At 35.9% G+C, this 25,197-nt stretch overlaps 1 protein-coding gene across 2 annotated transcripts in view; it reads left to right on the top strand.

Moving 5' to 3' along the window:
* The window catches only part of FCHO2 (FCH and mu domain containing endocytic adaptor 2), an 80,034-nt gene extending 55,657 nt beyond the window's left edge, over positions 1-24,377 (top strand). The window contains exons 16-27 of one of the 2 annotated variants that reach the window (XM_014252278.2): positions 51-93; positions 1,013-1,107; positions 4,414-4,923; positions 5,543-5,646; positions 8,466-8,595; positions 12,222-12,333; positions 12,921-13,076; positions 13,998-14,130; positions 16,913-17,112; positions 19,203-19,267; positions 21,696-21,860; positions 22,077-24,377. In XM_014252278.2, coding sequence (XP_014107753.1) covers positions 51-93; positions 1,013-1,107; positions 4,414-4,923; positions 5,543-5,646; positions 8,466-8,595; positions 12,222-12,333; positions 12,921-13,076; positions 13,998-14,130; positions 16,913-17,112; positions 19,203-19,267; positions 21,696-21,860; positions 22,077-22,099 — 1,736 coding nt within the window. In that variant the 3' untranslated portion in view covers positions 22,100-24,377. The remainder of the gene's footprint in view (positions 1-50; positions 94-1,012; positions 1,108-4,413; positions 4,924-5,542; positions 5,647-8,465; positions 8,596-12,221; positions 12,334-12,920; positions 13,077-13,997; positions 14,131-16,912; positions 17,113-19,202; positions 19,268-21,695; positions 21,861-22,076) is intronic. The other variant, XM_014252279.2, reaches the window with a different exon arrangement.
* The last annotated feature ends 820 nt before the right edge of the window (positions 24,378-25,197 follow it).

A 25,197-nucleotide genomic window follows, 5' to 3' on the forward strand; every position in this document is an offset into this window, starting at 1 on the left:
TTCATATTATATTTCACACTTTTAGTGATATTACTGTATCTTTTTCTTAGGCGAAGAGTTAACAAAACCAAAACTTCCTGCTCCAACTACTGAGTAAGTTCAAATTCAAAATTCTATCAAATGCTGTTTTGCAGGAATTTTTTTCTTATTTTTGTAATACTCATGAGTTCATTGGAAATGACAGCTGAGTCCTATTTTAAGTTGTACCTCTATTGCATTATAAGACTAAGTGTATCAATGGATATTTCCATTTGCTTACCCCTTCTAATACATCTGATTTATTGTCATCAGTCTCAGTTAATGTTTACAATTACGTGGTTACACAATGTTTTTGATAAGGACAGATTTGGTTTCTATCCAAGAGTTGTCCATGACAAAGTGTTTAAGAAGGCCCCAAATTTATACTGAGCTGCATACATTGCTTATGTGCATATACCCTGAAATAAATGAATATGAAGATGTGGGTCTCAAAAACTACAGTTATTCAGCTGACATTATTGAGTATGTTCACACACAAACTTTCACCAAGGTGTTTGCTAAGACAATCTCCTCATGTGTAAATCAGTTCTTTGACCTGCAACTTTTGACTAATTCTTTTCTTTTTAGATGCAAAGACTAATATAGACTAATTTGTCAAATGGTATTATTAAATTATTGAGGGACTTTTTACAAGGTTTATGTAGTGATTGGACTAGGAGGAATGGCTTTAAACTGAGAGTAGTTTTAGATTAAATATATGGGAGAAATTCTTTATTTTGTGAGTTCTGGTGAGAGGTGGAAACTGGCTACCCAAAGAAGTTCTGGATGGCCTGTCTCTGGAAGTGTTCAAGGCAAGTCTGGAAGGGGCTTTAAACAAGCTGGTCTAGTGGATGTCAGTGTGGCTGGAACAGAATTTTTAAAGATTCTTTCAAAGCCAAACTATTCTGTGATTATTATAATTATACATTATCAAACTACTATTTTTGAATGCATAAATCTTTCATTTCTATTCCAATTTTAACTCTTAATATAGAAAGGGGAACAATGACTTCCTGGCATGGGATCCACTCTTCAGCACTTCTCTTGAATCTTCCTCTTCAGCTTCTTTGGCATCCTCATCCTCCTCAGGTAAAATATTTGATGGTAGTCAAATATTTTCTTATGGTAAAATATTTGATGGTAGTGTTCACCTTTTTTTCAGTTGTTGCAAGGAGACATGCTTTGATGCATAAATGATAGAATTTTATAAAACAGTGTACCGTCTTTGAAGTATTACAGAACTGAGATAGTATATAAGTATATAAGGCTTTCAAGCTAGAGAGGAAGAGGGAGTGCTAGACACTTTAGGAAAATTCCCACTTGCTCCTGCCTTTTTTATTGCCTTCTCATACTTACTGAGGAATTGCTCACCATCTAGAATGTAATCCTTTTTATTCAGCTGGTAAGTCTGGGAGATTAAACGGAGGTTGTTGCAGCAACAGTGAGACAAGCTGAGCTTGCACAATGAATAGGGATGGATTTCTTCTTTCTAGGAAAGTCAGTTGGGCTATGTAGTACAAAGGCATTGCAGAACTTCACTGTGAGGAACTTGTTTCCTGTAGGAAGGCATGATTCTGTTAGGCATGATTCTGTTAGGAGATATGAAGGCATAATCCAAGGGCAGGTGGATAAAAATGACAGGACTGAGACACGAATTAAGCTGAGATCCTGAAATCAGGGATATTGCAAGGAAAAGGATGGTGTGGCATATGGGAGGTAGAGGGAGACAGTACATGTTGCATGGGAATTTTGGGTTGTAGGATGTCAGTGTTGGTAGGACATTGGCAGGCTTTCCTGAAATCCAGTCTTTGCGAAAAATAATTCCATAGTTCTTTTCAGTCTACCTACTTTGTGTCTTTACTCCAACATTTTAATTTTCTCTTAACATAGACACTTTTCTCCTCCCACAAACCTTAGAAAGGAAGCGTGTTCACGGATATATTTGTATTCCAAAAATAATCCTCACTTCTTTGTTAATGATTTTGGCTTTCTAGCAGTTTTCTTCTGTACTTGATCATGCAGATTGAAGAGCAATAAGGAAGATTACATAGGAGAATTCTGAAAAACTGGTGTTATTTCTTGGCTTAAGTAATGTTCTTTTAGCATCAATAACATTGCTTTATAACACTTCATATTTTAAATAGAATTTTGTCTTTCACTACAAATTTGTGTTCTTTAAAGGTCACAGTTTTAACAAATCTGGCTTACAGAATTCATCACCATTTTCTTATCCTGGCTTGCATAGTCAGCCGGTAGTATTGGCAAGTGAATCCACCATGTGTGTGGTAGCACGTTTAAGAATATATTCTAGAGAGATTACAGGGATATTCTGAAAAGAAACTGTGAGCTTTGGTCTTGTGTAGGAGTCTGCAGAGAAAGGCAGAGGATACTTAACTTGTTGTGCTGGTGGTTGTAGCTGTATTTTATTTTATTTTATAGGGTGTTTATTGCTGTGCCTGGATGGGAGGTGACAGCAGGTTAGGAAATCATGATACAGCTCCTCATGGCAGCAGAACTGTGGAGAAAGTAGTCTCTGGCTGATGAAAAATGACAGAGATCCATAATATTCTCTGTAGCTGTATCTGGGAGGGCGTCATCTACCCCAGTCCTCATACCCATCAGGATTGTACACAGAGCCCTGCATTTCATTGAAATTGGTGCAATAGAGGGTCTTGTGGGCATAAATTAAGTTTAGATACCTCTGTGCCTTGGCAAACTTTATCCAATAAATAATCATTTCAAGGATTGTTTTTCTAGGAGTTAACTAAAATATTTACATTTGTGAAATAATCTGTAAAATTAAATAGAAAGTAAGTGTTCCAAAGTATAACAAATTTCTAATACATTTGGGGAAAAAAAAAATTGGATCAATGTAGGTCATGTTGTTTAAATTGAGTTCTAATGCTTGCTAACTTGCAAGGTAGTGCTCAAAGTTTTTTAAAAATACTTAATTTATCTGATTGTATTTTCCTTGAATGCAATGTTTTATCTTCAGCTTGAAGGTTAGTAGTAAGCTGGTGCTTAAAGATCTTGAAAATCTCAATCCAAAATTTAAATTACATACATTATTTCTGTGGAATACAGTATATGTCCCTTACAGTTTAAACATTTGTTTAACTATTGTTTAACTATGGTTTTATAACTGTGTTAATCATTGAACACTTAAACTACCTTGGTATCTGAGCAGAAAGTGGTTTATGCAGCACGGAAGTAATCATGTCAGTCATCCATGAATAATCCCACTTTATTAGAAGTTTAAGCTAACTTTGTTATCTTGAACAAACAACAGACATTTTTTAGCAAGCTCTTGATATTTTAAAAATGCTTCTATTAGTTATCTTCCTTATTTTCATCCATGTGTATTTTTAAAATAGTTCTTAACATCTCCACATTGTTTTAAAATAGGATTTATAATAGTATTTTAAAGTCTTTGAATGATAGTTAAAATATCTGCTAGAAAGAGAAAGCTGTGTTAAAATTCTTAGTGTTTAGCTGGACTTAGAGAATGTATTTGTTTATGGCAAAAGGACCACTGTGGAGAGGAAAACTGTACTTTTGAACTGAACTTTTAAATGTGTTTCTGTCTTTTTTTTTATTTTGGTTGTCACTGTTGTTGCTTCTAGCTCTGCCAGTCTGCAAGATGTTGAGAGTTGACTAACCTTGTATTTTCTGCTTCTATTGTCATCTAGACAACAGGCAACAGCAAGTGCAGGGAATAGTTGTGGAAAACTCCTTTTTTCAGCAGTCAGAATACTATAGGATGAGAGAGGAAAAAAAACCTGAGGTGCATGATGCCTCATCCATATTGTTACTCACTAGACACAGATTGACACAGACAAAATAACTATCAGACCGGATCTTGTGACTCCATTGTCTTCATTCATTCACCTGAAAGCCAAAGCTGTTGAATCTTCCTATTACAAATGTTAGGACTAAGAGGATCGAAGTATTTGGAGGGAACATGATAGGTTTGATTAAATAACTTTGAAGGAAATTAAAAGCAAAAAGCTGGAGAGAGGAACCAAAAATGGAGTAGGATGCAAGAAGGAAAAGACAAAGATGAGAAAAAATTAAATCACAAGAGGTAGGAAGTCAGAGGAGTAAGGAAAGTTTTGAGAAATGTAGCCTTAAGTGGAGAGATACATAATCATTTTTTTATTACATATTAAACAATGGAAAGTGACATGGTTTGCAGTATGAATGAAGTACATATGAAGTGTGACTGGATTTTTTCCTTTCTTCTCTTTGTGAGTTGGGGAGGTTACCTTAGTAGAGCCGTTATTTTCATGCTGACTAGTAATCCTTGTGCAGTGGATATTGAATACTTTTTTTGAATATTGAAATTTTTATCTTTTCATTGTTGGTCCTACTTTCAATTCTTCCCTTTTCCTTCAGCTACCCTAACAGAGCACAATAGGAGCTCCTCCTCATCTACCACTGATTTGCCTGGGTGTAGAATATCTCACTCTTTGCTTGGACACCAGACAAATTCTGGGTCTATAAGCCCATCCTCACCAGGCTTTACCATTAGCACTTTGTGCAAATATGGTGTTACAGCAGCGCCATCAGGGATTACCAGTACTTTATCCAGTTTTTCGTGGTCTCAGAGTCAGTGGATTTCCTTTGCTGATGAACTTCTTACAATTAGACACACAAGCACAGACAAGAAGGAGCCCCAAAGATTGCATTTTAAAACTGAAAATGCCTGCCTTGCCTCTCCTGCTTTGCTTGGGAATTCTATCAACAGCTGTGCTTCTGAGGATCAAAGTGACCTTTTCAATAACTCTATATGCCATGAACAATTATTCATTGAAGAAACTGGCACTGCTGCTGAAATATCTTCTGCATCATCTTCAGCACTACTGGACTATAGTTTAGTGTCTTCTTATGCTCATACAAATAAGGGTATGCCAAGCATGCATTCTGTACTGCTCTTTGCTAATAACTGACTTCAAAAAGCAAGCTTTGGATTCATTTTTCTTTTTGTTGTTATTGTTGCTCAACTGATGTTAAAATTAATTAACCTTCTTATTTAGAATGTACTAAACTGCTTGTTAATACCAGTTGGGACAGTGAAGTAAATATTCAGCTTGAAATAAGAAGAAAATTCAAATTATTAATTTAAAAGACATTGCTTTCTCTTAACTATGCTTTTCTAGAAATGGGAATGTATTTTTGTGAGATGTCAGACAGCATTGAGATCTCAGAGATTAAGTAATTGCATTTGCAAAACCAATTCTTTCTACATACAAGCTTCCAAGAGTGGTTGCTATGAAATCACTTGAGAGCAATGGAAAGCCCATGATTATATTTTTAGATGCACTTTTCAGGGTATCACATGGCATATATTAAAAACATGGCATATTTTAAAAGCACTTATGATTTATGGTAACTCTTAAGACATGGCACTTGTACAGTAGGAACCTCAAGTAGAAACATCACTTCCAGGTAGCCTACTCAAGTAAATAATTATTTGTATTCAGTATGATCTTTCTAATATTTTCTTTACTTTGCTTTCTTTCAGCAAGGCCCACCACTCCTCTTTCTGTGGGCACCATAGTACCCCCTCCAAGGCCTGCTTCAAGACCAAAGCTGCCTACTGGGAAACTTAGTGGGATTAATGAAATAGTACGTATTGATTTTTCTTATTTTTTTGACTTGATTTCAGACACGCCATTCATTTACACTGTTACAGCGGAGTTACTTTCTAGCCAATGGTCAAGTAATCACATAAGCAGGTATGCTAATAGTTTATGATAACTATCTTATTACAACAAATAATTATTAGCACAAGTACAAATGTACAACCATAATTTTTGCATCAGCTGAGTGTTCTTAATTGAGCAAAACAGTAATTTGACAATGAAAGGTGGTGCATGCATAAGATCAAACTTTTCAAAATGCAAAATACTAGTGAAGTTATTAACAAACCTCCCTTGATTTAGGGATATCACCAAAGCTTTGGGAAATGAATTGGGGTTTTTTTCAGTTGAATCTTGAAAGAAATAGCCCTGTTGTGACTTCTCCCTGCACTTGGTGCTGGTTTGTGGAGAAGGGAGGTGGTAGACCACAGCAGTTGCCTGTAAAGATAGTGAGAGGGTGCACACTTGTCTGCATGTGCCTGCAGTGCAGGTTCACCTGCTGATAAGGAATGTGGTAAAGAATGCAAATAACCAACAGCCTATCAGACTAGGCCATGCCTAATTTCCTCTGTAAACATTAGTATTCTGCAGGTTTCATTTGACTTCCTGACTTGGAAAAAATGTTCCTGTGGTAAAATCCTTGTATTGTCTTTCAAAGTAACAAGATACTTTTACCATATTCTTGGTACAAACAAAATTCTCATCTTTTGCTTTGACAAAACTGACAAAATATTTTCAAACTCCTTTGCTTTTCTGTAGGATCAGAGCTGAGTTCATTCTGAAATTATTTTCTCTTTCAAATACAGCATTGTAGAAATTGCTCTTAGCCCAAGGAATCTGTTCTTCATGTCATCATAATTAAATGGAACAATTTATCTGGTACTGTTCTGCTATAAAGTATGATCCTGAACAAAGCTACATTCATTTTATACTGTTGCTTTTGAAACTTACTATTATCTGTCAGAAGGCTGTCAGTTGTCTTTGTTATATGTTTACTCTTTTTACAGTTCTCATAGTCTCTATCAAAGCCAGCAAGTGCAATAGAATGGGGGCAAAAGAAGTTAGACATCCCATACCTAGGGAGGAAGAAACACCCAAGATTCACAAATGCTAGTGGTTGAATGGAATGACTAAAGTCAGAGAGTCCACAAAACTTACAAAGTGTTACTATTAAATTATGCATTTGGCATGGAAATTGGTATGTCCCTGACCTACTATGTTTGCATATGACAGTGGGTTATAGATAAAGAGGTAGAATACAAAAGAAAGAGACAAAGGAATATATGAAATAAACAGGAAGAGAAAGAAAAAGATCACCAATCCTGGTTCCAGTGTCAATTCAGCTGATGGAGTGTCCTGGAGGTGTCACCTAGGCTTATTAGGAGTACCTTCTTATGCACAGGTTTTCCCCACCCTGGAGCTTAGTTTCCTGTTTTCTATGCAAATTAGTTATCATGCACAGTTCGTTCTTTCAGACCTTTCTGGAATTCACTCAGAGGGCTCTGGGAGTCCTGAGTGGCCTTGATCCTCCCCTATAGTTGATGCTCACTTCTCTGCTTCATTCCTGCACTTGAGCTGTACCTGTACTTGTGCTTATCTGCAGGAGTCAGAACAGGATGTTTGTCATGGAAAAATGCTGCCTACCACTGCATAGCACCTTCTCCAGCTAAATCTTGTTCTTTTGCAGTTTGTTATTACCAACAATCCTTGATTATTATCAGCAGACCTTGTCTGTTAGTACCAACAGTCCTTGGTTATTAACAACGATCTTGGTTATTACCAGCAGGCCTTGTCTATTAGTACCAACAATCCTTGGTTATTATCAACAGTCCTTGATCATTATCAACAGTCTTTGTCTGTTATTACCATCAATCCTTGGCTGCCATGCAGCTATCAGTGTTTAAAACATAAACATTAGCCCCTTATTTTGTGGGATCTCACAGTTATCCTGCCAAAATGATGCTTTGGGGGTTTCAGTACCTTTCAGATAGGTTAATCCCAGCATGATCATTAGTTAATTACCTTAACGGTTAAGTTTATCCTAAAACCATCCAGAGATGGATAAGAGTGAAAGAGATTTTTAAGTTCTCTAGGCCAACCTGGTGAAAAAAGGACTGACTTCAAAATTGTATTAGGTTGCTCAGACATGTGCTGAGTTTTGAAAATCTCCAGTGTGGGAGACTTTACAGTCTGCCAATCTGGCAGCCTGTCTCAGGATTTTACTACAAGGTTGCAAGAAGGATTTTTTCCCAAAGTCCAGCTGGCATTTCTTCACTGTAGTTCTTGTAGCTCTTAGAAGAGCCTGACTACTTGTTTGCGTGCCCCTTTTTACCTAGGAGACTGCTAATAAATCCCTTCTTAGGCTTCTTTTCTCTGGGCTTTCCCTGGTCCTACAGCCTGTTCCTGTCTTGCTCATGTACTCCAGTCACAAGTATTTTAGTTGCCCTCTGCTGCTCTCACTTCCTAATTCATTAGTTGCTCTGCTTTAGCTCTCTAAATCTATGTTTGCATACACATACACAGGGCTGTAGTCTTAATTTCTGATACTGTGTTCTATTATTATTATTGACAGGCTGTTGCATAATCAAATACATTAGACTTGACTACTCTGTCAAAAAAAACTATAATCTATGAAATAATGGAATTTACTCCAATGGAAAATGCAGGTTCTCTGTTTTACATTAAAAACTAGGAGAAATATTATGAAATTCATTGAGGCATGAAATAAGAACTTTTCTATTTACATTGTATTTTTTCATCTTTAAAACGACTTTATATTATATTCTTGTGATGTCTTTTATTCAGCCTAGGCCATTCAGCCCTCCATTGACCTCTAACTCAAGTCCACCTCCAGCAGCTCCTTTAGCACGTGCAGAGAGCATTTCTTCTATATCCTCTTCTGCTTCCCTCAGTGCAGCAAACACACCTACAGTTGGTAAGTTTAATTAACCATTTTCTTACTTGAGAAACAGGACAACTCAGCCAGTAGGTTGCACCTGTTGCAAGAACCATTTGTTGGAGTTAGTTGTTTCATATGCAAGTCTAGGTACTTCAAGCATCCTTTGCAATGTCTGCTTCTAAATGACACTGAGACACAGGAAAGTAGATTAAATTAGATAGAAAATAAATTCAGTTATTGCATCACTTGGCATAACAATAATTTTCTTTAGGGAAATATTATTCAGAGTTAACATTCCATGAATAGTATGCTTGTATATCCATCAAGTACAACATGTTATCATATATTTATTCAGAGGATGTTATTGCAGAGATGCAGAAATACTTAGGGATACTGAAAAATTTGAATGAATACAAATGTTCACAAAATTGAGTTCTTTTATGTTCTTTTAATTTTGTTTGTTGTTCCAAAATTTCAGTTTCCAAAAAATAAATCTAATGCATCTTTTTCTTCAAGTTAGTTAAGAATATAAGCTAAGCAGTAAAAGCAAAACAATTAAATAAGAAAGATTAAGATTAAAAGGAAATTAGTCTTCATGTGTTGCCACTAATCTCAGAAGGTTTCCTCTTGTTTTTTAAAGGAAGGCACTTCAGTTTTGATATTTGATTATCGTAAGTTAAAAGGAGACATTGGGGTTCTTTTAGTTAGTTGGGATTTTTTCTTAGTTTGGGAAGGGCAGGGCTTAAGACATTTAAACTTGTTTATTTAGCAGTATTGAACTGTTTCATTCCTGAGCACCATTGCATCTTTAGTCACAAATTAAATCAATTTATTGAATTACCATTCAATTATCTTCTAATGTTATTGATGCCAAAGATTCCTCAGTCAGGCTCATCAGCTCAGAAGAGCATCTGTGCAACACCTAGTGGGAGTTCTGCAGTGGAGTTGCTTCCACCCTGTGCAGAAGCAAAGCTACTAAGTTCTACCCAGCCTTAGCTCTTACAGTTCGGTGTCTACCACTTTCACAAATGCTGAGAAGCATCACAGAAACACGATATTTTGGTTGCCAGAGTCTATCCAGGCTCATATCCTCAGATGTCAGCTCTGTTGTCAAGGAGCCAAAAATTGGGGTCAAGAGCACTAATATCCTTAGCTCTGGGGAGATAGGTGTATGTGTGTTGTTGGAAATGGTGGCAGAATGAAGTAATGAGATGAGGCAGGAGGTAACGAGGTGTGTGCCGATACAGAGATTTCACATGGTGATTATTCTGGCCTAGGAAAAATAAGTAAGTCCAGTTCCATCTGCATTGACTGTATGAATAATAGTCCTGGGAAAATAGGAAGGGCAGTTCAAAAAGCTGAAATACTTTGGGGTATGAGGATATACTTTGCAATACATTCTGTATCTTTTGCCTTTTGCATAATCCAGTGTTCCCTTTAACCCATTTGTTCTGATTAATGGAGAATTGACTCTGATTCTTTTTCCAAGTGAACTTCAAGGCATGCTTAATTGAGTGCTTTTTTATGCTTTAGCCTTAATTTAGTTTGCAAAGTATTTTTTCAATATTAATTTTTAACATATATTTTTGCTTGAAATATTTTGTTTTCTTGCAATGTTTTGTTTCATTTAAATGCAATAGACAATGATCTTTCAATTCAAAACCTTCCTACAATTGAAAAGTGAATTGAAGAGTCTCTCTCTTTATGAGACACCACCAAGTATTGTACTCAAAGCACATGGGAGCAGAGTAAAGAAGAGAGAAGTGATCTCATTTGTAGTTCCCCAAATAGGTCTCAGAGAAATATATATACATATGTATTTGTGTTCCCTAAAAAAAAGTAAATAGTGTTATTATTTCTAATAAATTTCACTTTTCAGTCAAGCAAACGGTATTTGTCTTTTACCAATAGGACTGTAATAAATATGTTTGCATTACTCTGAATAATTTTTGAAATATTGCTATTAAAATGTACATAAATCCATTAAGTAAAAGATTTCAAAATAATTGATACACCTCTAAACAAGGCAATCGTGTCTGCTCTACAGTTGTTTGTTGTTCCTTAGTAATTTGGCAGAAAAAGAAATTAAATCCGCTCAGCAACTGTAGTGCCACATTAATTGAGTGTACACTTTGTCCTTAGTGAAGAATAATTCTAGAGTTCAGTATTTCACCAAATAGAATTTCTAGTAATTTATAACTCATTATTTTATTGCACATTTGCCTCTTGAAAAGTGATTTCTGGATTCCTGACACTATTGAGAATCACAGCTTTTGTTGGTAGTTTTCAGGGAGAGAGAAAACTTTGGAATCATGATCCATGTATTGTCTGAAAGAATAAAGAAAAACAACCTGCTGTTCATACTGAAAAAATTTAATAAATCAGTTGTTTTTAGCCAGAGTCATAATAATTAGTTCATTTAAGAATTTTTGGTTTTCAACACTTTTGACTAGATCTTTTGGCTCTAAGGAGGCCTAAGTGTTGCACAAATGTTTTCATGGTATTGAGAAGCATTCTGAACATTTTCCTACCTTGTATGAGAAACTGCAATGGAGAGAGAGGTACAAGGTAGGGGAATTAGACCAACTCCTGTATTTGCTATCTTTCTGTCACTACTTTGTTTACTTACTTCTTAATTTAAGGTCTAAAATGATATATTAGGTGCTCTGTGAAGAGCAAGGCCCCAGCTTCCTTTTTAATTCTGAAAGAGCTCAGAAAGAACAGACACTTAGAGTAAGTAGGTTTAATTTGCCATGGGCAATATTATACAGAAGCATTTGATCTCTGTTTTATGGTATGAAAGAGAAATTTTTCAATTTGCTCATGAAAAGATAAAGACTGTACCTCCTTTGTGATAAGTAATACTATGTGATACAAACCATTTCTTCATGGTACAAAAAACATAATAAGATGCTATCTACTACACTGCTGCACTAAGAAAAAAAGAAGAAACTTCCAATATTGTCTTTTGTATTCCATACATATGTAGAAAATTTGTGAAAAATGAAATCTCATGACAACCTGTTTCATCAATTGTATTTGCACATCTCAAAAAGCCTTAGCATGAGGGAGGGCTTCATTGATTTTTATAGCTCTATATTGGAATTGTGTTGTGATGGCACAAGAGTGAAGACTTCTCCAAGAATTTGTGCTTGGGAATTGCAATGTTTCTTGGCTGTAAAAGTTAAAAAAATGTTCAACAGTTCACTTATGTGGGGTAGTATTGATGAATTTGTGTTTAAATTAATTTTTACTGTAAGTGAATTCTATATATTTCTGTGACCATTTTATCATGCATTTTTCCATACAAAAGCATACAGTAGGGATTTATTTTTAAAGCATTCTAGTCAATTTGCTTTGGGTCTGTTGACTTCACCCCTACCAGTAGCCATTTTGATGCAGTTTTCCTCTGTCTCATGTATTTCCTTGTGTCTGTTTACATAAGGTCATGCCAATAGTCATACCTGTGCTCTTAGGCTGCTCAACAGCATTTTGGTGGTATGATTGTACTGTACTATGTTTATGTATTTCTACACACAGGTAATACTTCAGATGAACTGTGATGTTGGTGTAAACTCTTGTGAAAATTACAGATGTAGTCAATCATTCTGAAATCTACTAAGCTTTTTGAAAATTAAATCTATACACTGTATGTATTCTAGGTGTTTCACGTGGTCCCAGCCCTGTCAGCCTTGGAAACCAGGACACCTTGCCTGTTGCAGTAGCTCTTACTGAATCTGTTAACGCCTACTTTAAAGGAGCAGATCCCACAAAGTTAGTTAAATAGTGAATTGTATTGAATGTATTGAGTTACAGTAAGAAAAGACACTGGGTCTGCTTTTCATACTGGGGGAGGGGAATGAGTATGCATTGGAAGGGGAATTCAAAGGGGTTTTTTTCCCCGGGTATAAATGTGGCTTGTTGCTCTGTAATGCCAGGAGTTCATATATACCTGCTTTACAAAAATGTGTTCAGTGAGAGCACTAAGAATGACAAGGATTTTTATCATTGTCAGGAAGGTGTTACATGTAGTTTTGTCCAGCTGAAAGCACTTAATTCCCTCTCACATCCATTGCTGTTCTATTTAGGCCTTGCCTAGACAGAGCCATGCCATATTTTCAAAGCTTGAAAAATATCCAAGACTACTGTATGCTTAAGCAGTTAAAGTTTTTTTTCTTATTTCATCTTACTTCCAAACTGAAAGTGACAGTACATAGTCACATTACCATCATTTGAGATTGATTTTTCTATTTTTAATTCAGTTAATAAGATTGTGAAATTACAGTGGTTGCTTTAAAAGTAGTATTAGAACTAGGCAGTTAATGAATTGCAATGAAGCTGATTTCTTAATTTTCTTCTAGATGTATTGTGAAGATTACTGGTGATATGACAATATCATTCCCAAGCGGGATTATTAAAGTCTTCACCAGCAACCCATCTCCTGCTGTGCTCTGCTTCAGGGTGAAAAACACAAGCAAACTAGAGCAGATTCTTCCAAATGCACAACTTGTATACAGGTTTTGTATTTTTTTTTAACATAATTGTAAGCTACATAATTTTGTAAAGTATGGGTTGTTGTGTATGTAAATCAGAATTCTTTGCAATCTGGTTGATTTAATTATATATAATTAATTTTCTGAATTAATTTTGTTCAGCTTAGTTCTCTCCACTGCTACTATTAAAAATCTCAATGATTACTGGACTTAGAACTTGTGCTCAGTATAACAGGAATGATAAAAAACAATTTGTAAATGTGTCTATTTTCATATGTATTTCATAAATAATTTCTTTACACAGTAGTAATAATGGTAAAACTAAATGATGAAACAGTAGGCATAAATGGAAAACAAGTAGTAGGAGATTCATGTATTCTCATTTGCCGTGTACTAGTGTATTTTAAAGATGAATCATTACACTAATCAGACTCTTTACATAACTATCTCTCAGATGGGTAGCAGCATGCTTGGAAGAATTTAGGAAAAAGAGGTTGCTGATTGAGTAGGATAATTGTTGAAATTGTGCTTGGAGATACTGTTTTTTTAAAAAATAGAAAAGCTGGAATTTTTTAGCAGAAATCCCATTCAGCTGAGCAGTTTCTGTTTCATTTCTTAGAGAAATTATTTGAACACTAAGCTAAATGTTTTTAAATGCTGTATTTTTTTAATTACTGAAATAATAAACCACATGCATGTATTATTTTCTATTTAATTTCTTTAGTTCATAATTAATGTAATTAATACAAAATTCAAAATAATTCATACAAAATTAAGTTTAATCACTGTTTGATTTGACAGTTTATAACTGAAATGTTAGATGTTTGTATCTGACAAAGTGAATTATACTGAAAAAGCGTACTTTGCAAAAAAAAGTTAAAATATCTAGTATTCTTGAATGAGTTGTCTAATATTTCACCCCTAATTAATGATCTTTCTTTGTAGTGATCAGTCACAAAGTGACTCCAGTACTAAGGACTTTTGGATGAACATGCAAGCTATAACTGTCTACCTCAAGAAATTATCAGAGCAGAATCCATCTGCATCCTATTACAATGTGGATGTTTTAAAGTATCAGGTAAATACTTTTATCCTTTTGTAGTTTTTAAGGAATTCCAGCAGATATGATATATACCCAAAAATTAAAAGAATTATTCTTTGTCTGCCAGCATAGAGGTGAACTTTCATCCTTCATCTAGACCAGTTCTGGGTATGTCTCTACTTAAAATGCATAGACTCTGCCCAGGCTTAGCATGTTCCTGCTATGCTTCATGTCATTCCTTAAGATACAGGGCTTGTTTCAGCTTGCTAATGCTTCAGCCCAATCCCATAAGCAATTTTCAAACACTGCTTTTTTTTATATTTGTCAGCAAAATCAAACTCTCCTTTAAAAGATCTGATGAATACCTCTTGTAGTTTGTACTTGTACTCTTCGATTTTTCAGTTGCCTAAGTTTTGGATGCTATCACTGATGAATTTTAATGCATGGTTCTGGTTTGCAGTTGAGAGTAGGTTTAAATTAGATATTAAGAAAAATTATTTGTTCAGAGGGCGGTGAGTCACTGGCACAAGTTGCCCAGAGAAGTTGTGTATGCCCCGTGTATCCCTGGCAGTGTTCAAGGCCACACTGGGTAGGGCTATGAGCAACCAGGTCTAGTGAAAGTTGTCTGTGCTCCTGATGAGGTTGGGTTGGAACTCTGATTTTTAAGGTCTCTCCCAACCCAAACCAGTCTGTGATTCTATCTGAGATGTATGACATTCTGATTTCTCTAATGTGATAGAGCAGAAGTAGTCAGAATGGATTTACTGAGCATAAGTAATGCTTGACCAAGCTGACAAACTTCTATGGTGATATGACTGCCCCTGTGGATGAGGGCAGAGCAGTAGATATTGTCTGCTCAGACTTGAGCATGCCTTTCAACACCATCTGCCACAGAATCCGTATAAAGAAGCTGGTGAAGAACAGGCTGGATGAGCAAACACTGAGGTGAACTGACCCCCACAGGACATACTGATTTTACAGTTTAATAGCTTCAATAATGATCTGAATGATGGGACAGTCTGTGCCCTTGGAAGTTTGCTGATGATACCAAATGGGGATAGGCCCTCTGAATAAATCAGAGGGTCATTCTGCCCTCCTAAGGGGGCTCAACAGGCTACAGAAATGGGCTGAGAGGAACCTCATGAAGTTCAACTAGAAGTGCACTTGGGGAGTCACTATCCTGGCAGAAAAGGACTTGAGGGTCCTGTGGGTTACCATGTTGAACATGAGCCAAACAACTCACTGCTCATGCTGCAAAGGCCATAGATGGTCTCCTGGATGGTCTCCTGAGCTTCATTAGGCAAAAGTATTGCTACTAAGTGAAGGGTGGGGATCCTTCCCCTCAACACTGGTGACACCACATCTAGGTGCTGTGTTCAGTTCTGAGTTGCTCATTGCAAGTGAGACTGGATAGAGTTCAGCAAAGGGCCACAAAGATGATGATGGGACTGGAGTATCTTTCCCATGAAGGAAGCCTGTGAGAGCTGGGACTTCTAAGCCTGGAAGAGGGAAGGTTCAGGGAAATCTCATCAATATGTAAAAATACCTGAGAGGGGCACAGAGAGGAAAGAGCCAAGCTGTTTTCACTGCTTGAAAAAGTGAAAAGTGACAGAATCAGAGGCAATGGACACATACTGAATCACAGGAGAGTCCCTCTGAACAGCTAGAACCACTTTTTTTTTCTTGTGACAGTGGCTGAGCACTGGGCACAGGTTGCCTAGACAGGTAGTGGAATCTCCATTCTTGGAAACGTTCAAATGTTGTCTGGAGCTTAGGCAGCCTTCTAGAGATGGCCCTGCATGAACTGGAGGGTTGGACCAGACAGCCTCCAGGAGGTCTCTGTCAACTTCAGCCATTCTGTGCATCAGCAAGATGATGTTCTAGCTGTTAAAAAGTCTTCTTGAATATTCAAGACATACTCACCTCAAAGAGAGAACAGGGACTTTCTAGGCCTGCCTTGAAATGTCTGAACATCTGAGACAACTGTATGCACAGCAAAAAAACCCTGAAAATTACCTGCCAGTGCAGCTACATACCTCTAGTTTCCACATCTGCCTAGTATGGTTTAAAATCCTGGCATACTGAACCTGCAAAAAGCATGTTAGGAACACAGAATTCTTGAGAAAAATGGAAGGAAAAACATATTTGGTTTTCTGAAATGAGTACTGTGTATTCTTGTAAAAATGTGGGATTGTCACATGGAAGCCCAGATAAAAAGGGTTTTGGACTGACAAAAAAAGGCAAGAGTGTGCACCAGGACACAGGAGGTTCCTCAAATAGATTGAGAAGGTGGTTGAGATGCATCGGCGCACTAGAATTAGCTCAGCTACAGAAGCAGCATTCAACCTTCCTGCAACCGGAAAATAATGCTTTATTAGCATTAGAGGTAAGAGCTATTCTGCCAGCTGCCTGTCCCATAATGACAGGTGGTCTCTGGTGCTGGCTGGTTGGGCAGCTGAATTGGCACAGCACACAACTGCGAAGGATGAAGTAATTTTTCTGCAAGCATGTGTCTTGCATAAGGCAGAACACAACAAAAACAAAGCTTACAAACAAAAAGTTATAAAAGAGCAGGAAGGAGCCTCATAGGCCAGAGGGAGTTTAAACTTTTCCTTTAAGTATTTTAATTTAAAATTAAAATAACAGGAATTCCTTTAGGCAGTAGTCTTCAAAATTCTGCGATTAAGGACTCAGGGGTCAATATTTCTCTTGATATTTTGTCAGCACAGAGACTTATATTAATTACCATCATCCCCTAATTCTTCCCAAAAGGTGGATATTTTAATTAAGTTGTTTTCAATGGCTTATTCTTTTACAGGTGTCTTCAAATGGCATACAGTCCACTCCCTTGAACCTTGCAACTTACTGGAAATGTGATGCTAGCACTACTGAAGTGCGAGTGGATTATAAATACAATCCAGAGTCTATGAACGTGCCTAGTATGCTGTCTAATGTCCAGGTTGTGGTACCAGTAGATGGAGGAGTAATAAACATGCAGTCACTTCCACCTGCAAAATGGTAATAATAATTACTTTCAGTATTTTTTCAGATTTATTTCAGTGTATTCTTTAGTGTCATAGCCTGAAAATTTTCACAGGAAGAAATAGAAAAATGTATACTATCAGATGTCTAGACATTTTGTGGTCTAAAATAGATCATGTGCAGCCAATTCACATAAATGGAAACAGTCAATGAGTACCTATCCCAACTGTGTAATAATATGAGCTTTTATGAATTTTCCAATGTTCTTCTGTCCAAACGAATAGACAATTTTAATACAGTAATTTGAAATGGTTAAAAAATATTTTCTCTGCGTGTGTAACAATGTATTCTTGTAATGGGATTATATGGAAAAAGTAGCAGGCAGTTCTTAAAATTATTTCCTGTTTGTTCTAACTTAAAAATTACCTTCTAATGGAAATAGTCTTAAAACAAACCTCTATAACTGAGTAACGGAGGTGTCCATAAGCCAGGTAGCACTGTCTCTCAATTCAAGTGTCATGCAGGTTATTAAACTAAGAGCTACCTGCCACCACCTTCTGAGCCTGTATTTACAGTAGCATTTCAAAGTGTGACATAGATAGCAGGAAATTATGTTACAAGTTTGTGGAAACAAGTAAAGGGCAGTGGGACTAGACAGAGTAGTAACAGAGCAAAAGGTGAGCAGAATTCAATCACTGTGCCTGTGCAGCATGTACATACTTGCCAAGCTGTAACATAAATCCTGGACCATTTATTCCCAAAATTATCCTTTTAATGTGAGCAGGGCAAAGAACACCTAGTTGAAGGAAGGTAGGCTTTGTTAACATTGTATCTTATAGATCAGTTTACCTTACAAAGCAGGGTTTAAAAGAAAAAGAAACATGATCCATTTACTGGGTAGATTCTGGTGTGTCTGGAGGCAATACAATTACAGGTGTTTATTGGACAACATAGTAATAAAATATAAGTTCAAGTGGAAAAAAAATCCTTACAGGACTGAATCCTTCTTGACTTGGTATTTCAAGGAAACAGTACTTTTAACCAAATCTTAAGGTTATTCTGAACATGTTCAGTGTCCTGTCTGAACAACACAACTGCACTGTGGTGAAGCCAGTCTCTCTCTGCCCATGCTTCTTCCACAAACCATCTGTAATGAAACCAGAGTGAAAGTAGGAACACCCACCCAAAATACTTAGCATTAGCTGGGAAGGCTTAGGGACATTTGCATTAGTGGATTCACTTAGGCAACTTCCAAGACCCAGAATTTTGAGCCTGGCAAGCTGACCAAAGGGGAAAAAAAAATAAATTAGTTATGTCCAAGACAGGTGTAGTACTTGTGATGCACTACCTGTTCCATCAAGTGGATTGGGTGGTCGGGCTTTGCTCTTTTTTCAGGAAAGAAAGAGCTTTACATGTGACTTCATGTAAGTAAATGCTACTATATGTGCTACTTATGTGAGCATTTCAGTCCTGCTCTGTCAATGCCAAGAGCAATTTCAAACCTATCAGCACTTCATGCTGCTCACAGCTTTAAGTTGTTGACTTTCCTTTGATGCAACTGCTAGAAAGTCCTCCAGGAGTTAAAATGCCCTGTCAGCTTAGACACTCTTGGTACCCACTTATGCCCCTTTACAGTGTCTGAAGTTAGCTTGAACAGAGTGTCACTGAGCCAATTAGTTTTACTAGAATGGAAATGGAATAAAATTCATGCTCCCAGGACTCTGACTTAGGGGAGAACGATCAACATTGCTTGCCATTCTACCATCCTCACGAAGCATCAAGACATAGCTTCCAGACTGCTGCTAGAGTAACTTACCTTTAAGACTGCATAGGGGTTTGAATTTTGGAGCCATAGGTGGGGGGCACAGGATAGTGTTAAATGTGTAAAAAATTATGGCATAAAATGTGTAAGGGAGTGGGTTCTTCTGAGATCACTGCTCTGGAATGATGCAGACACACCCTTCTCTTTTCTTCTTTATCTCCTGTAGTTTTCCACAGACTTACCTTAAAATGTGCAAATATTTTTATAGACTTCCATTTAGAGATGTCTGTAATATACTAGTGTAAATCAAGAGAAATGAAGTTCTAAAACCAGTGCTTTTAACTAACCTACCATTCTCTTACAGGAATGCAGACCAGATGAAAGCATGTTGGAAAATATCTAACATTTCAGAGAAGTCTGAGAATGGAGGCAAGTTGAACTCCTCTGTTTTGCTTTCTTGTACAGAAAATGTTTAACAGTAAGGAGGTGATCATTTTAGCCTCTAAGCCCTATAATTCCTTTTTACATATTTCTCATGCTGTATCCTGTATACTAGTTCACCTTCTTCTCAATTAATTGCCTCCTGAGAGATTCCATTATGACTGAAATGTCAAAATATAAATTTAATTATTAGCTATACAAGAGAAAATAATGAATTACCCTAAAAACAGTTAATTGCTCTAAAATAGAGTTTAAATGGGATAGGATATTACTGCATTCATGTTATTTGGAAGTGAGAAGTTACTCAAATGAAAATAGGTTTAATATCTATGTCTTTCCATACACAGGTAATTTAAATACATTAGAAGGAGGTAAGTGGAAGAACTGGGGGTCTAAAAAAAAATAAAAAAATCCAAAAGTTCTGAGCTTAGACATATTATTCTTGACCAACATTTTGAGTCTTGGTTTTGACCATAATGACTCCAGGAAAACATTTAATTTATGCACATCTACTCGGAGTGGTAATTTATACAATATTGTGTAAGGTACCAATAGTTGTCTTCTGCCCAGTGCCTTTCTCTGAGCTGTAGTTGATGTCATGACCCCTGCAGTCTCTACAGGTGCAATATTTTTCTGAAGCAGTACCGCAGCAAAAGCATCTCATCCTCAAAGCCTCTGTGGAGAAATGAACTACAAATGTAAAGGAAAGACCTTTAGTCGTGTTAAGAATTTAGTGAAGGGGATTGTGAAATCACAGATTTGCCTGTAAATATGACTGGTTTCATACAGAAACCACAAGCATGAAAAGACAATACAACTTCTATTCCTGCAAAGGCTGCAAAGTTGTGGTTATTGTTCAAACAAACAGGTGATTACTCTAGTCTGGTGTACAATGTCCTTTGCTAACCTCACAGTTCTTTGCTATTTGTCTACAACTACATTGCATTAGAACTCCTTTTTTTTATTTTCCCTTTTCAAACTCTGGCTTTTTTTAAAAGGAAAAATCATACTGAAACAAAAATGCAGCCAGATGAAGAGGAACTGTACATCTGCAGAACAGCACAGAACTGGCTGCTAGTGATACAGTTTGCATCTTGTGTGTTGGCAGCAGACTTGCACATATCCCACTGCTTCTGCTGTATTCCTTCTCTTCCCTCCATCTTTTCCTCCCCTTTTCTTTGCGTGTAAACATGCATAGTACTCTCAGTTCAGGAGGAACTTACATCAGCAACTGTGCTGATCTAGCACTTACAAAAGCAAAGGGAGCGGTTGCACAAACACTGTCAATGTCAGGACAAGTGTCTTCAAGTCTTTTTTCCTGGTGGACAGCATGATAAAATTTTTGGGGTTTTTTTTATGGTGCAACACATTTTGCGATCTCTCAGCTGGAGAGAGATAAAACACAGAACAAACTTTCAAAGCACTTGAATATGAGTGTCCATACTAGAGTAGAAAGAATTTCCAGTTTACAGAAATAAGGCAGACCTACTGAAAAAAATAAATTGATCTTAAGCTAAATTTATCAAGAACAAGCCACTGTGTGAAATAATTTCTTTTGGTTCCTGCTTTTACCTCTGTATTATCATTTCAGTTACTACCTTTCCTTGTAATTTATCAGCTCTTATTGATAGGATTAGCAAGTTGTTTTAAAGTAAAATTATTCCATTAATTTTAATTTAAATCTCATTTTACCAGCACATTTTGCAAGAACAAGAAAAGACCTGTTTTAAAACTAGAAAGTAGTAGCAATGTGGGAATTTTGAAAATGCATTTCATTGCCTACAGAAATGTACTTAAAGTAACTTTGAACTATTACTGCTTTATAACAGTATCCAAGTGATGCCACTTCACCACTGTCTGAAAAAATCAACTGAAATTTGTAAGAAGTATTTAATCAGACTTTGTCTTTAATAGAAACATAGTAATTTCTTTTCTCTGGGTACATTACTGTAGAACTGCATTTCTTCCAATGTTTTTGTTCATGTACTTTCATCCAGACAGATCGTGACAACTCTTAAATGTTCTGATGTGATTTCAAATCTGCTAGTGAAAAGTAAATAGTATCTCCTATCTATCAATCAGATACCATCTGCCACAAGATAGGTAGGGACCAGTAAGCATAAATGATTATAGGGACCGATCAGATAAGTAGTGATTACCAGGCTGATACCCACATTTTGGATAATCTTGCAGGAATTATACCGTTTCTCTTTAAGTAATTCATTAGTCATTGTCTTAAAGAGACTGTTGGAAAAAACAGACTTGTACACTTACCTCTTTTGAAAGTATATAGGACTGCCACTGCGAATAGATCTGAAAGGTCACTATATTAGTTTCACTTCTTACTACTAAAAATTTGGGGAAATCATTTTGTTCTTGCAAAACAATCAGCTTCTCAGTTTTGTTGTTTTTATAGGTTCTGGATCCCTCAGGGCAAAATTTGAGCTTTCAGGAGGACCCAGTAAACCCGCAACACTTGCAGTGCAATTCATCAGTGAAGGAAGCACCCTTTCAGGAGCAGATGTGGAACTCGTAGGCACTGGCTATAGGCTTTCCCTTCTTAAGAAGAGATTTGCCACTGGTAAGACACTGACACGCTTAAATATTCAAATTAATTAGTATTAAATTCTAAAAAATGAAACTGTTCAAATGAGTGATGTATAAACAGTTGACTCTTTATTGAAAGACTTCTGGCAAGTCAGTTTTGTTTTCCATAGTTATTCAGACTGCTTCAAGGAAAATATTGACAAAATCTGGTTTATCTACTAACTGCAAAAATCTTACCTTTGTTTTTCAGGACGGTATATGGCAGACTGTTGATGTACCTGTGAAAATCATCAGATCAGGAGTGCAAGAAACACACTCTGCCAGCTCTACTTTTCAAACACTATTTTAACATGCATTAATTTTTCCAAAATATTGACCTACTTTGAGGCTAAACTACAGAAAGTAAATGCACTTTTAAGAGTCATTTTGAAAACTTTTTATTAATTTACAATAGCACTGAAGTTAACTTCAACACTGTCTGTAAATGATCAACTGCAATACTTGGGAAAATTTGTTGAAAATTTAATAACTTTATATAGATGAGGTCAAAATAGTAATCCACAGTTGTAATGGAAGTATGAAATTTTATGTTGTACTGTAAACATTAAAACTAAAATGTAGGAGAGCTAGTAAGAAATATTTGAGCTTTTCATAAATAGTACTCATTTTTCAGATTCTTTAATAACAGCTTTTAATTGACAGTTCATAAAGATAGCAGAGTCTAAGTCCCATGTAGTTCTTCTTTCCATTCATACCACAAGACCAGCTGAGTTAGAGATGTGTAAAAGTAACTTGATGTCCATGTATCAGATATTATTAAAATGTAAGTTGTTTTATGTAGGGTTTTTTTTTTCACTAAGTGCAATGTGCTACAAATTGCAAAACACAGCAGAAATTTACTTCTGCAGTTAGTAAAATTTTTTGGGCCTTGTGATTGTTTGAGTTAATGCAGTAGATTTAATTTATTTTTATATTAATTGCATAACATTCGTGCCTTTCAAAAAAGCCTGTGCCTATTCAATTTGTTACGTGCCTCACTTCCTTTTTCAAAGTTTGGCTCTTGATCAAAAAAGCATGGTGTTTGTATTACACACACAGGTTTATAAAAATTATTTTCACTGCAATTTATTTAGAAGGCAGGTTGGCAAAAACTGTAGTTTGTATTAAAATAAATTTAAAACACTGAATTACTTCCTCAAGGAATAATTGCAATTAAATGTGGCTTTAGTAAAGGGAGCTGCATCTTGCAGGACTCAGAAACTCTTTTATTAAGTAATTTGAATGTCACCAAAGAGGAGAATCTGAAAAATCAGTGAAGGTAGGAAAAACAAACTTCTAAAAGTAAACAGTGTTACTGTTTGCTTTGGCTATAAGTCTTCAGACTTTGAGTGCTTTTGGGGATGTGTGATGTGAATGTACACATAGTACTTCAGGAGGCATTTTAAAAGGATATTTTATGGCTGCAGGATGACAAATCCTGTCATATGTTCATTTTTTTTATAGCTACGATTTTAATATTTGTATTGTAATCTAATCTGCTTGCTACAGCCTAAGCACAGGGATGTGACACATCAGTAACAATTTTTTAAAGCAAGTCAGTAATTTAGAAAATTTTCTATGTATTTGTATTACCAAGTTGGTTTTTTTTGTAATGTTGAAATCATAAGCATTGGGGCAAAATAGTTCAATAACCTGCATGTGGCAATTTCAAGTGAACATTTAGCGTACCATCTATCTATTTCAAATTCTCTATTAAAACAGAAAAACATGCTTGAGTTAATTCATGCAAAGCCAGTAATGAATTGGACTGCTGAAGCTTTACATGAAATTATGCCTTTGTAGAAGCTGCATAAATCGTCATGTACGCTTAACACTTTTGCCAGAGAGATTTTCATTTTTAGTACTAAGAACATATTGTACTGCAGATTTGATTGGAAGAGTGTATTTGGCTCCTATATTTTGCTAATCTTATTGACGGTAAATTTACAACTCATAAAATGTTAGTCTTTTTATTGGAATTTTAATTGTAACCTGCTTTACAATCAAACTGATTAACACAACAATATTTTATTAATGGAAACCCAAACCTATTATTGCCATTTTTAATCAAGTATTACATTAATTTCTAAGTCAAATGAAGTAGTTAATGTTTCAGCACTTTTAAACTAGCCTTCATTCAGGTGTTTTTCACACATTTGCATTGGGTGCAGGTTACAATTTTGAAGCCATACAAGTTTATATAGACATTTTGTAAAGAAACTCAAAAACAATGTAATAAGTACATGTAGTTATCTGATTTTGAATAAAAAAAGTATGTAGCAAGCTGGTTCTTGCTTGTGTATACAGCAATATCACTCGTAGCTGCCTCCTAAGAAAATTAATTTGTAAACACAACTCTAAAGGATCTGAATTTGTATGAATTGTTACTATGCTAGACTGTAAATTAGAGCATACAAGTTTATCTTTCAAAAATTGTAAATAATCTGAATTTTCATAAAATGTAAATTTCAAAAATTTGCACCCATAATAAACATGTAATATATAATTTAAATGCTGATTTATATTGCCTGTACTTTTGCAGTTGAGTTCCAAAGTTCTTCTAAGCAATAAGGTAACAGAGCGAAACCATGCCTGTATTGAGCATTTGAAAAGATTGATTTTTAAGTGATAAAGGATAGTGATCATTATGAACTCTTTCGTGTATTTAAAATCATCACAGAGAAGGTGGATAGAAAGATGATTTCTCCAAAACCTTTCATCTTTACTAAACTGAGGTGTCCGTAGTGCCCTATGTCTTTACTGAATTGATTTGCTTCACTAATAAATTAGATTAGGCAAAACTGTGGATATATTTGAGAAAAATCTTGACTTGTAGATATGCTGTCTGTAGTGCTATCAAATTCTGTACATTACGTCTTCGTTAATAAGCCTGTATCTTGTTTTGTGTGCAGAAGAATTAATGACAAGATTAAAGTAATTCTTTCTAATTTCTAATGTTCCACCAGTCAAAAAGAGTAGACAATTTAGTACTTCTTCAGCAGTTTGTATCGTTCAGTCCTTCTAAGCTTTGAGCACGGAATAGAAGTTGAAACTGAACAAATGTTTTTGAATCTGTTTCCTACTAATCCCAAGACCTGTAGAAGTTTAGTAAGTAATGACTTATTAAATTCACTTTCTCAACTGGTTGGATATGGCTGCAATAGAGGTACCATTCTTGTCATGCAGGAAAGCAGTAGTCCAAGGGCTTTATTCTTATCTTCTCCTGGCAGGCAGGAATGAAGAACACAAGTGCTTAGTGTTCAGACTGAATGGTCAATCTAACACAGTAGTCTGGTCTTCAACACTGGCCAAAGAACAGGCCTTGGAGCTAA

This window comes from Pseudopodoces humilis, chromosome 4 (genome assembly GCF_049639895.1).
Source record: "Pseudopodoces humilis isolate 2021_Gansu_Grassland_sample_001 chromosome 4, ASM4963989v1, whole genome shotgun sequence".
Taxonomy (NCBI): domain Eukaryota; kingdom Metazoa; phylum Chordata; class Aves; order Passeriformes; family Paridae; genus Pseudopodoces; species Pseudopodoces humilis.